The following is a 12,899-nucleotide window of genomic DNA, read 5'->3' as shown; positions in this document are numbered from 1 at the left end:
CTGTCAAGTATGATTGTAAATGCATAGACATCCACAACATCACACAGCAGAGATAATTTAAAAGTACAAATATCTTATTGAGGATAAAACCTCAGAACAGGTCTGGACCATTTAGTTCTTCATTGTATTGTCCACAAGAGATTGTGACATAAAGAATATTTATGTCATTGCATTCAGAAAGCTGAGTTGTGTGTTATGTACTGTATAACCATGGAAAAAAATAGCTATTTTCATAAAATGTATCATCTAACATAAAATCAAAGCACAATTCAATTTCCTTTCTTAACTTTGACTTTTCCATTTGCCGAATCAAACATTTGATGGTGCACTGTTTTCCTTCTATTATATCCCTTGTTTGGCTCAATGTTTCCGGGGCTGAATAATTCATCGATTGACAGCTGTCGTGCATATACAGAAGGGAAAGGTGCACGCATGTTACCAGGTTCTGAGTAACAGAATGGTAGCTTCCTCCCATTTAACAAATATGGTTAAAAAGGTATCCGTTTCTGTTGCCGATTCAACAGGTACCGGAGGAGCCACCCATTTTGGTGCATTTGCTGACTGAAGATATGCCAGTAAACTGGCTGAAATTTAGCAGAATAAATTTTTACAACACACCCTCACTACACATACAAATCCACATGCAGCTCTAGTTTGGAGAAGGGTTTTATGTGCAGTGCTCACTTGCCTACTAACCTACTTAAGGACATCATCAATCCAGATCGATGTTCTGGTCACACAGCCCGATGGATAGCCTACACCTTGGCTTGTTAATGCACCTGATTGTTGTGAACTGATATACGCCGGGACACCACAGAACTACCCACACGCCCGCATTACATTATGCTGTTCATGTACTTGGCAAATACCATTATCTAGAGTGATTTTAAATGTAAGAACGCTTCACTGCTTGTATCCCTGAAACCTCAAATCAATCCAGAATGTATTTTCCATGACAAATTAAGTCCGTGTAATCCAGAAGAGGTCCATGTAATCCAGAAGAGCAGTCATGGGCATCAAAAGAATCTGGAAAATTAGGTATTAATTCACACCATCTGGAGATGGAAATCACCACTCCTTTTATTAAGCTTTAAAATACTGCAGGATTACCTCAAATCAACATGCATTGCACTACAGCCAAAATTGATTATAGCTATTTATTGCTCGACACAAAATCATACCTTCATCATCCAGAAAATATAATAAGAAAAGTATTCAGATGCTGAACAAAGGGAAAAAAGTTTCACTCCAAATGTAGTCATTCACAAAATTCCTCTTTACAACACATTTTCATCCCGGTTAATCTGAGGTATTCTTTAGTTTTAGCCAAACAAATTAAAATGCACAAAAAAAAAACCCATTTAGCCTTTTACATGCAACATTTTTCCACTCTCACAAAAGATGGATAACACAGTATTTGTGATAATGTATAAAGACAAGTATTTTTAAATATTTAACACTGTCTTGTAATGTTAAATGTGATTAATGTCCATGAAATATTATTTTAATGTCTCTTTAAACAAGCAGAAATAATCAGTTATCTTTCCACCACTAAAGAGCTTCCCCAATACCTGTTATTGCAATCAATTATACCCAGTCTATACACTTAATAAACTTTATTTGTATACCACTTTTCATACATGAAATGCAGCCCAAAGTGCTTCACATTGTAGCAGATCGAAATGATAGATAGAGGCATTTAAGGTACAAGAAAAGAGAATACATTAAAAATTTGAAATAAAAGATCAATTAAGATGGTAAAAGTGCATAAATAAAAGCCTTTAAGGTACATAGAAAAAAATATATTAAAAATACATAGAATACATTAAAAAGTAATAAAAGTTCAATAATTAAGAGCAAAGGCAGAGATGGCCCAGAAAACCGTGGAACAAATATTTAATTAAAAGCCTGCTCGAACAGGTAGGTTTTGAGGAGTTTTTTTGCTGTTTTTCTTTCCACTTAGCTAATATATTAATTCATAAATAGTGTACTTTGATAAATCACTCCTTGACTTTGCATTGCCAAGCATTACAATGATTATTTCGCTAATTTCATATTTAATCCAACATCTGCACAGATTGTATAGATCCTGTATAGAACATACTAGTCACACACAAATTATAACTGTTCCAGTTGATGAAGTAACGATTAAATCATATGTGAATATCATAGTAACATGAAAGGTATACTAGCAAATATATAATTTAACATTGACCATATGAACCATATGGAATAATTCTGTATATATTCAGAATTTCTCTTTTGGTTATTGATTAGCATAGTATAGCATAGCATAGTTAGTAACTTGCAGTGGTGCTTTAGTATTGTTGCATTTATTCTCACTGGTCTGAGAATTTTATTAGCCCAGTCTGGGACTGTTTGCCATTTTAAACAGGTGAATGCACTTCTGTTTTTCCTATGTTGTAAGTCACTCTGGGTAAAAGTGCCTGCTAAGTTAATATAATGTAATATAATAATCAAAATAGTTGCGCAATTGCTATTCCTCAAAGATTAATTATTCTATTCCATCAAAACTGTCCTTCAATCACTGTATACCACTATAGCATTCAGCAATCAGTTTCAACAGAATGTCAATGAATAACTGCTGTCTGTAATTACAAATTAACATGCAGAAACACATAAAATGTAATGTTTTAATGAGCAAATAAGAACAGATGAACTTGAGAGTAGAAAGTGAGAGGAGAGCCTACCACACATTCAACTCATCCTTCCCGATTGCACGAGGTTCATATCGTTATTAAATGCCCAACCGTATTTGGATATACCTCTTTCTGTGCTAGTGCTTGCTGTCTAGCCTGATTGACTTATAGATGGAGAAGATATATACTGCACATCATGCTACCTGGTCCACACAATCTTCAGTCTACTTGGTATCTGACTGAATTTGCAGGATATTCTGCACCTGAAATGTGCTACATGAGCAGTCGTGAAGATCAATTTTAGCTGTTTGCGTGTTAATACTTAGTTTCTTACCTTAGCTGATACAGTGCTACCCTGACCAAGAAGAACCCATGTGTAATTCTGTACGTATGTCTCTCCCCAGTTTGACATTTGCACAATTCCAGTATGTTCTGCGAGGTCAGAGACTGGCTGATCATACGCTGGAGGTCCTGGGTGCATCCTGGCTGTCTGCAAGGTTAAGCTTTTGTCTTTGAGAAAAGGAGGGTTAAGGATAAATTCAAAAACATGTACGTTCATGTTTACAGATCAATTTGTATCAGAGCACCTGAACACTAGGTCACCTGAACACAAGGGCCTTTTAATTCATTTTATTGCATTTTCCAATGGCTAGTAATAGCTACTGATGTTAAATTTCTCCACATCCTTTTCATCCCTTCTGAAGTTTGGTGCAGTGACTTCATTTTAACCTGCAATAGGTTAACAAAATGTCCGCTATTCTGTATGGCCAGCAGGCCTTAGTGGTAATTACATTTGCTGTTGTCTGCAATTCAAAAATAAAAAGTTATTTTTCTGGAGTATTAATTTTGCTGCTACTGCACAGCCCCATTGGTAGGACCCTCCGAGAGTGTGCTGGTGAACATGTCTGCTCTTTTCAGAGATGTCATTTTTGCAGATTTTTCTTGATCAATAAAGAAATACTGGTTTTTAGACGCCAACTCTGGGGACTTTATTGCTGAAGATTCTCTCTTGCTCTCAGGTGTGAAAGAAGGCAAAGGCTCTGTCTGTGTGCTAATGACATACCCAAGTCCTCTGCCTTGAGACAATTACATTCTAAAAATCTGTCTTCCTGATTAATCAGGGAAATAAAAAATATCCCTTTCATTCTCACCAGTCAACAGGAGATTGTTTGAATACAATTTTTTCCCCAATTTTAGAATTCCCAATCATGCTCACACTGCAACACTTATCTGTTATCAATTCAGGAGAGCACACACAAGCATGTGCTTTCCTCTAAAGCATGTGATATCAGCTGGTGATTGCTCACAGTGGAGTCAGAGGAAGACACTTCACACACAGCTCAACAGGTGACCCTGTGAGCGCTTGGTCAACCAACAGGGGTCGCTGTTGTGCCGTGAGACAGTAGCTGTCGTCCTGGCCACCTGTAACTTTTCCATACCTGGTGACCCTAGAGCCAGATGTGCATCGCCCTTCAGGGCTGCCAGCCAAAGTTCAATACTAGGCCATGGGGGCCATCCACACACCTGAACAGCCAGAGATTTATATGTTCTGTACCAAGTGGTCAGTAGTGTCATGGACATGTTTGATTGATTCATCACCTTCAAAGGATACATAGCTGAGCTTAATTCCTCCAGCTGAAAATAGAAAGTACTTGATTAGTTTCTCAGCAGATACAGTATATTTCACCACCAAGGAATGACAACACAATTAACTCTAACCGTATTCATGACAAACAAGGGCTGTGCATTCAACCAAATTTAGTCAGTGAAAGACAAGTGGTGAGGACAAAAATGGCTATTATACAAATAGCAATATACAGTATATTTAATGCCCATGAACAAGTAGAGAAGCAATCAGTACCTCAAAATTAGTACCTAGTAAATAAATAAATAAATATTTTGTGTGACCTGCCTGGGATCAAGGCAGAGACTTCACACATGGCCACTGGACCAGTAATGTCCCTCTTTATATACTTTTTTACAGCCCTGGAGCTGCATGTTGTTCATTCAGCTCCTTCACAACACAGAACAGGAAGAGGATCTGACCCTTGAAGCTACACAGTTCCCACAATCCCGCTGGAGAAACACTGAGGCAGGCCCAGACTTCTCGTCGTCACCGATGGCGCCCTTGAGGTAGCTTACGTTTAGCAGCAGTTTCTGCATGCTGGCGTCACTGCCGACTGGCCTCTGGTCCTCGGGCATCTCGTCCTCTTCTCTGCACAGGTCAAAGTGCAGGCGGGCCAGCTTTTCCTGCATCTCCCTCACGTGCTCCATCTGATCGATGGAGCACTCGTTTCCTGCGAACGCAAATGCAAACCCGTGCAAACGGAGCGTCCTGCTTCTGCTTGAGATTAATGGCCAAACCAAGGCTGAATTCAGCACCGAAACAGCTGGCTGCTATACTCCTGAGAGAAGTACTTCAATTTTCTGTTAACATTTGCATTTAGCATTAAAAAGTCTTATCTACGGCTACATACATTTTTAACTATAATCCTGATCTATACACCTAGATATTTACTTTGTTACAACATTGTTCATTGGTACATCCACAGTGCCCTACCTGAGAACTAACCCCGCAACCCAAGTTGCCTAGTTCCCTTATCACTATACCATACTGTCACATTGGTTTGTTTCATTATAATATTAGATGCAGTTGGACTTCATTTGATAGGCACGCAATTTAAGACTGTTGCCTGTAATGCCAGGTGAGAATAAATTATATCACTCTTAAGCCCTACACAGGGCTCCAGGTCTACTGTGGCTTATCCAGCCGTTATGCTGATGCATTCTATTTAAATTTGACTTACGCAGTGCTGTGGTATCCTATTGAAGAGCACAGGAAGCTGAAGTCATTATTTTGTTAATAATTTATAGGAAACACTGAAACAATGCGCAGCTACTGTCTTTTCCCTCCATACTGAGATCAGTTAGTGATCATTCTGTGATAAACGTTTCTCACCAAAGGCCTGCAACTTGCCACAATGGAAGTCATTGAGGAGGCTCAGCAGACCCTTCTCCATCTCCTGGACATCGGACACATCTGTAAGGAAGGAGTGCTGGATGGGGGCTGATTGACTAGTCTTCCCGACCAGTGATTGCGGCCTTTGCTTGTCTCTTCCACCCCTGTACATTACATTACAGGCATTTAGCAGACACTCTCATCCAGAGCGACTTACACAACTTTTACATAGCATTTACATTGAATCCATTTATATAGCTGGATATATACTGATGCAATGCAGGTTAAGTACTTTGCTCAAGGGTACAGTGGCAGTGTCCTACCTGGGAATCAAACCTGTGACCTTTAGTTACAAGACAAGTTCCTTACACTGTAGATGGCACCACATACATAATCTGTGTTTGAGCATGGTGACAATGGCGCCCTGACTCACAGGGGGGATTGATAATACTCCAAGCAGAAGTTAAGCACTGACAAAGGTCTGACTGAAGAAAAACACAATTTCAGACCAGTGTTGGGCAAATTCCTTCAACATTCCTGTTACACCCTCAAACTGAACAGCTCAAACAAAAACATACACTTCACCCATAGAAAGAGTAGTATTCGTTTTGTCAATCCAGGAAAGCATACATTCTGTTCACGGTGCAATAAGGCCTTGTAGCAAGCGAATCGTCGTCCGTTATGCATATAATCTGACCTGCAATACTTGGCCTTCTGTCTTCCCATGCAGGAATAATCGAGACTCCTGCTAGAGGACAGTGGAATCTTCCGATTAGGGACAGCAAGAGGAGGCTGATTTGTGGATGACATCGTACTTTTTCGTTTCCTCTCTTCCATTTGATCACGTAATGACTTGTCAATCCGCTTTTGATACACCCTATGGAAACCAAACAAAGCAGCATGCTTGCAAACGTCAAAATCCTGAATCTGTCAGTTAACGTCAGTCATAAGATATAAGCATGCTATAATAAAAGGTAGAGGTTGGCTGATAAAAGTAACGATCTGCCTCAGAAAAAGGCATACAGATTGAACCGTTAGATAATCATGCCTGGCAATGAATCCACAAAACACGAACTTTTAGCTGGCTACCGTTAGCTTTAGATAGCAGTAGATATATCATTAAACTTAGAAAGTGAACAGCAAACTACCTTTACGTGTCCTCTGGAAAATGGGCTGTTGTTCTCCACACTTAAGTCATTTATATAAATGGAAGTTGTATTTAAAAATTCGTACTTTTAATGAGTTCCCCGCATCCCGTGTCCTAAATCAGTCGTAGCCTGCCGTTTATCGCCGATGTTACGTTGCAAGTTAAACCCATGCGGCGCTAGGAACACTGGGAAACGTGGTTTTACGTTCTGTGCGCTTTGAGCGCGCTCATACTCCGTATTCAAAGTGAAGACCGCTAAATGACTGTTTGGCAAACCGGCAGACTGACAGAAACTCACTTTAGTTGAACTTCCAAACTAAATTTCTTGTTTATCACGTTTTGATTATAAAATCTTAGGGGGAAACTTTGTTGAATAAAATAACTGGAATAAAGTTTTCGTTTGTTCTACTTATGAAGACATTACCAAAAATACAAGTTAGTAGGCTACACTAATGAATCATCTCATTTTTGTAGAAACAGATAGGCCTACGTTGATGGACTCTTAATGAAATACCCTAAATCGAAATAACATCGTTTAAGTTCACATACATGTAAAGTTTTAGATATACTTCAATTTCTGCAAATGTAGGCTATATCTGCATCAAAACAGTACTAAATGTACATAAAAACCAATCAAATTAAAGCATTCATGCTTTTAGTAGACCTGGTGGTCTTTCTTAGTGGTAATTAATGTTAGAAGTAAACTGTACTATGACCCACGGTTTGTCCTAGTGTCAGATTTCACGTACACATGTAGGCTACTGAAAACATTTTAGAATTTAAATATAAATTTTCACAATTTTAAAGTCACCCAGCATGATTTCCTGACATACAAGTCTTGGTGGAAAAGTAAATACTATGTGGTAGTAAATACCATGAAGTTCCTCCCTTTTACGTCAGATTTTTATCAAACAGACAATTCCGCTTTACTGGAGTGACAACCTTAAGGAAAGCAAGTCAAACAATAAACAGTTAATGCTCCTGATGACTATTATAATATTTCACCACAAAAAAAAAATAAAAAAAAACAAAAACAAAAAACTAACCAAACAGAAAACCCCCCATGCTGAAATATTATTGCTATAATGCATTAAAAAAAGCTGTAATGTGGTCTGATGTACGTTTTGAGGTCTGTACCTCATTCTATCCACTGGGGGCCCAAGAGTGAGGATGAGACTGAGTGGGCCCTCACAGTGGATACTCCAATGAAAGAAAAGCACAGTATAGAGTCCATAGTTAAAGATGGTGGTTAGGCCTGGTCTATTTAGATATGTGTTGTGATTTGTCAACAGAGAGAACATTAGACTGCAAATAAAAGGAACACCCCACATTTATACAATAAAGAAAAAATGATATTAATTGAGGCAAAACATACTTTTTTGATCAAAGGGATGATAAAATAAAAACTAATTTACAACCAAATAATTACCTTGAATATAAAACTTTTTTCAAAAGTTTAACTTTCTGTTGAAAATCACGAAATATACTAAACTGAGAAGTTCCCTGCAAACAAAATGACGTTGCTACAAATTATGGCAACATCACCTTGACACCAACAAAATCACATCTTTCACACAATGTTGTCACATCGTGGTCACATGGTAATGTCACAACCAACCTTGTCACAACCTTTAGGCAACATTGTGTTTTTGTGGGGTTGGCTCTGTATTTTACCTCACCAATGTCAGATCATCTTGACCATCAGTATTAAACTAGCCTCTGTATTTAGCGTCTGATAGAGTTTTAGCTTTTGGATGTTATCATAGCATTTGCATGAAAGAAAACTATGATGTGAAAGGACAGATTGAAAAAAGGATGATTACTTATATTTTGGAATATTACTATTTAAATTGAGAGACATTATGTACAATTTGAACACTTAATCATAAATGTAAAGAAGCTGTCCAAAGATATGGCAAAACTAATGTATTATTAGCTTTCCTATGTTCTTGCTAACTATGAACAAACAAATAAAAAGAACTGATACTAGCACTATAGAGTTTTGCTCTGTGGGGCTGATGGTCGCGGGATAAGCCACAAAAAAACCTCTAGGTATATAGACTTGGAAAAAAGTTCACTCAGAGGTTCTTCATACTATTCAATGTATTCCTATTTATTTATTTATTTATTTACTTATTATTTTTAGTCTTAAAATTGGTTTCCAGACTGTCATTCTTCCAGACTGAGTTTTTTTCTTGAATGAACACAATTACAGGGACCTCTATAGTGGCGCAGTCCGTACAGCGCTACTCACATTCTCAATGCAACCTTTGTCGCACGTCTCTCCCTCTCTCTCCTCCTAACTGTTCCTGTCTTCTACACTGTTCTATCCAAATAAAGTCTGAAAAATATTAACACAAAAAAGTTTTACGTATTTTTTCCAAATGTTTCATTTTTGAGGTGAACTCAAAATTGTGTAGTGCCGCATTTCAAACCTCTGTTGAAAAAAAAAAAGACAGAAATCTGTTTATGTAGGCTATTGCTAGATTCCAGTGTCCACATTAGCAAGTGCTATATTTTTCAGGTGTTCACTGCATTTTTGTAGAGAAAATGTTTAACAAATTTCATAACAGAATACTTCTCACTATTGTTTTTTTCTCAGCAACTCAAGTGTGCCAAATACTCACATGCTCTTGGACTATTGGAAATTCTTCACCACACTCTACTTTGTCAGCAGTTTGCTTTATGCACATCTATCATTTGTTACAAACATCCCATTACCTCTGTGAATACTGGGGAAATGACCAATGCGAAAACGCTGCCAGTTTTCCCACTATGTCACATTTTCCACATATAAAAAGGAACTTCATTTGGAGGTGAAATTCTGATGGGAAATGATCAGGATTCAGAAGTCTAAACATTCCAGACATTTTATGTTGAAGAAAACAACTAAGTTGCTTATTTGTGAAAAGGTTTAGCAGAATATCAATTGTATCATCGGCTGTTTCCTGGAAAAGCAAAAAAAAAATTAAAGTAAAATAAGTAGGCTATGAAAATTCTTTTGAAGAGAAAGACGGCTCATAATGGAGTAAATATGGAATCCTTACAAACTACCATTGCAATGTTCATATTGAACCACAAGAGGGTACTAAATATTCTGTTTTCGTGGAATCGATGTCAAAACTAGCTAGGCGTTTGAATGACAAACGAGCGCAGTCAAAGAATTTCATTTTATGGTGGCGGTTTTTTATAGACACGTATAAATGTGTAAGCCTGCAGGATGTATAATCAAAACTGGAATTGTAACGATTTATATATTTTCTTTAACCCCAATAAGGTTTGAATGGCTCAGTAATTAACTATCCAAAAGCAGACTGTAGGCTGTTTCAATTAATTTTGTTGTTTTTATAATTATTATATAAAATGGGTGCACTTAGAATGAAATCAGTTTTTTGCTAAATTATATTTTAGTTTCAGAACATAAAAAAATGTCAGATTTTTGCTATTAAAAATAATAATATTAGTCGGCTATGTATCCAATTCTAATATAACGTGTCATTGGTTCTGGCTTTATTACAAGCTATATTGCACTTTCTTAGTTGTAGGCTAGCCTACTAGCAATTATTTGTCTAATAATTATTATCTAGTTCGTTTATTATGTTTTTAGATACATTTTCATACGTATAGATAAGTACACATAAAACAGTGTACCATAAAAATCGTATATTTAACGAATGCACTTTTTATTCGCTGCATGGTTTTGTTTAGCGTCGTTTCGGTTAGGATGATCCAGGTCAAAATCCACTCCGCAGTTTTCTCCAGGCAGCGCATGACCGTTGATACACACGGGCAGGTAAACTTGTCTACGTTTTCGATTGGAATCCAGTTCCACTTGTTACAGGTGGTTGCACGTTTTCCATGTTTTCTTTGTGCTTTCGATACTTTTCCTCCCCAAGTACTTCGGTTACTAGCCTTGTCTATCAGGGGATTTGGACGGACTTGCTGCAACCTTTCTGGAACAGCTGAGTTTCCCATCCTTTGTAGAATATGGCGGGATCCCTCGTTTGTGCGACTGAAATATTTCTGATACTCCCAGAACTTTTTCTTTGATTTTGAAAAGTGATTGTTGTTTGATTTATTATAGAAAATATTGGGTAAAAATGCCTTTTCACTCAAGGTCTGTGGAACCCAGGCGCGTGTGCAGGTTGAACGACGTGGGTTGCATAGCCGGGGCGCTTACTGACCGAGACGATTGTAGCTTCACCGGAGTGGATGGTTACAAAGTTCGAAAGACCGTTTTGTTTACATCGTTGGAAGAGGTTTGCTGTCACACTCTGACTAATATTATCCATCAACTTTCCGACCTTTCGCGGCACGCCAGCAACATTTTTCTGGAAATCGAAGCAGAAGCCGGATTGCTATCAAAGAGATCCTGCAGAATTCAACTTCGTCTGGAAACTTTGCAGAGTACTGTCCGAAGTTTAGATCACAAGAAAATCAAAATCCGTAAGTTGACTGGTTCTAGCTTGCAATCTACCTTGTTTATTTAAATGTTTCTCGGATGTGCTCCACGTAGGCTATTTCACAAATCGTTTTTGAAAAATTGCTTTGATTGATTTAGTAACTGTTATAACATGACGGCAAGTTGACGTAGGCTATTTGTAAAGTGGGTTTTGAGATGGTAACGGATGATTGATTTTACTATGCGCATTGCCATACATCCACGTTTTTCTTCATAGCCTGAAAAGCATGCAGTTGCTGAGAAGTTGTTAGATACGGTCTAATTGTCACTGTGCCTGTAGTAGCCTACCTACTTAGCTGGTCATTCAACTATAGCATTATAGCCTATTCCAAAATTAACTATAGGAAGTTTATATATATGCGCAAAATATTTTTATTTCACGTAAACATTTAAATAAGTTACCAAATGGTCAGCGAAACGGTGTTCAAACAATAGGCCGGCATGACATGTTGTAGGAAGCACCATGGGGATCTGGATGGGACAGAGTTGAAAGTTATGCTAATGTAGTTTTTTTAAGGCGCAAGTCCTGTCAAATTTGATAGATCCTCAACACCACACTGACCATCTGTGAGAAAATGTCGCCTGGAGGCAGGCGCGACAGCATAGATTTTGCTATCACCTTGTGGCAACGAGAAAATACTATTTTTCGAGGTTTAAGGGACCTTGAATTCAATTCATGCCGCAGGGTAGGCATTACTGTTTATTCTTACAATTCGTATTATTACAAGTAGCTAGTGTTGCCTGCAGGAAGCTACAGCCCCAGTTGTTAATGTTGTGCGTTGGTGTTTTTTGCCTTCAATCAACATTTGTTATTAACTTTGACGTATAACAGTACTTTTCCCAATTATAAACCGATTTTTATCGAGTTCGACGATGAGTAGACACAATTAAATAGTGTTTACACTAAATAAAATGATATATAAATTAGTTAAGATTCGTAATATAGTAATATAGCCTTTGTCTGATAATTACATGGGTGCTGTGCCGTAACAACTTCTATTATAGCGTTAAATTAACCCTAATGTTTAATGTCAGTGGAGGACGTAATTTTTTAAACCACATTTACCCCACAGCGTTAGCTGAACGTTGAGAAGAACGGGTTTGCTGAACAAAATACGTATTTATGGCGGACAGATTAATTTTCTCAGAGGAGCACATTTCGTTATTAACTTGTAGGACTTGTTCTCATTTTAGTACACGATAGAAGCAATCATTGGCAAGCTTTTGGTCAAGTGTAACTGTAAATGTGTTTATTTTTAAAAATGGTGTGGAAGTTTTATTCAAGGTCACGGATTCGCTGGGCTTCACATACCAGTTTTCTCTGGTGTACCAGAGCCCAGCTAGTTCATCTCGATGGGTAGCTAGGCGCTTCTCTTCTTTCTCGTTCCTCCCTCCACTTTTGTTTTCCACAATGGTTTCCCACGTGGAGTGAACAGAATGTGTTCTCATCTAAGTCTCATCAGAATGTAATGTAATGCAGTTCTGACTTGAGTTTTGGGAAAACCGGAGCGAAAAGCTGGCGGTGGGGGAGCTGGCCTCTGAGATGAGGGTCAGAGGGAAGTCAGTGTGAAGGAAGTGCACCGGGCTGTAGACTCTCCCACTCTGTTTCCAGGGGTGCTTAAAGTTGGCATCAGATCAGGGCTCCATTATTAGCCTGTATTAGTTTGACAA

At 38.0% G+C, this 12,899-nt stretch overlaps 2 protein-coding genes across 4 annotated transcripts in view; one reads left to right on the top strand and one right to left on the bottom strand.

The window, feature by feature from the left end:
• Nucleotides 1-1,879: 1,879 nt before the first annotated feature.
• LOC135256934 (coiled-coil domain-containing protein 28A-like) lies at nt 1,880-12,694 on the bottom strand. 3 transcript variants are annotated; one of them, XM_064339231.1, is made up of 6 exons: nt 12,541-12,694; nt 6,317-6,496; nt 5,620-5,783; nt 4,803-4,957; nt 4,273-4,295; nt 1,880-3,170 (listed from the first exon to the last, which is right to left on the bottom strand). In XM_064339231.1, exons 1-6 carry the CDS (start codon nt 12,675-12,677, stop codon nt 3,116-3,118), a joined length of 714 nt encoding a protein of 237 aa, XP_064195301.1. In that variant the 5' UTR covers nt 12,678-12,694; the 3' UTR covers nt 1,880-3,115. The 3 variants fall into 3 exon arrangements, with proteins under 3 accessions (XP_064195301.1, XP_064195303.1, XP_064195302.1); XM_064339233.1 differs by lacking the exon at nt 12,541-12,694 and adding an exon at nt 6,853-6,962; XM_064339232.1 differs by lacking the exon at nt 12,541-12,694 and adding an exon at nt 6,768-6,930.
• Nucleotides 10,576-12,899, top strand: part of nhsl1b (NHS-like 1b) — a 157,276-nt gene continuing 154,952 nt past the window's right edge. Inside the window, 1 exon segment of the mRNA XM_064339221.1 lies at nt 10,576-11,212. Within this exon segment, the coding sequence (XP_064195291.1) occupies nt 10,867-11,212 (346 nt within the window). The 5' untranslated portion in view covers nt 10,576-10,866.

The sequence above is a fragment of the Anguilla rostrata genome, chromosome 6, assembly GCF_018555375.3.
Source record: "Anguilla rostrata isolate EN2019 chromosome 6, ASM1855537v3, whole genome shotgun sequence".
Lineage (NCBI taxonomy): Eukaryota > Metazoa > Chordata > Actinopteri > Anguilliformes > Anguillidae > Anguilla > Anguilla rostrata.
Note: the sequence above shows the minus strand (reverse complement) of the source record. Positions and strands in the feature narration are given on the sequence as shown.

Coding starts and splice junctions, on each gene's coding strand:
- LOC135256934 (XM_064339231.1), bottom strand. CDS start 12,677: ATGAGAACACATTCTGTTCACTCCACGTGGGAAACCATTGTGGAAAAC. Junction 6,497..12,540: donor TGGTACACCAGAGAAAACTG/GTATGTGAAGCC, acceptor TGGTTTCCATAG/GGTGTATCAAAAGCGGATTG. Junction 4,296..4,802: donor TGCAGAAACTGCTGCTAAAC/GTAAGCTACCTC, acceptor TTCTATTTTCAG/CTGGAGGAATTAAGCTCAGC.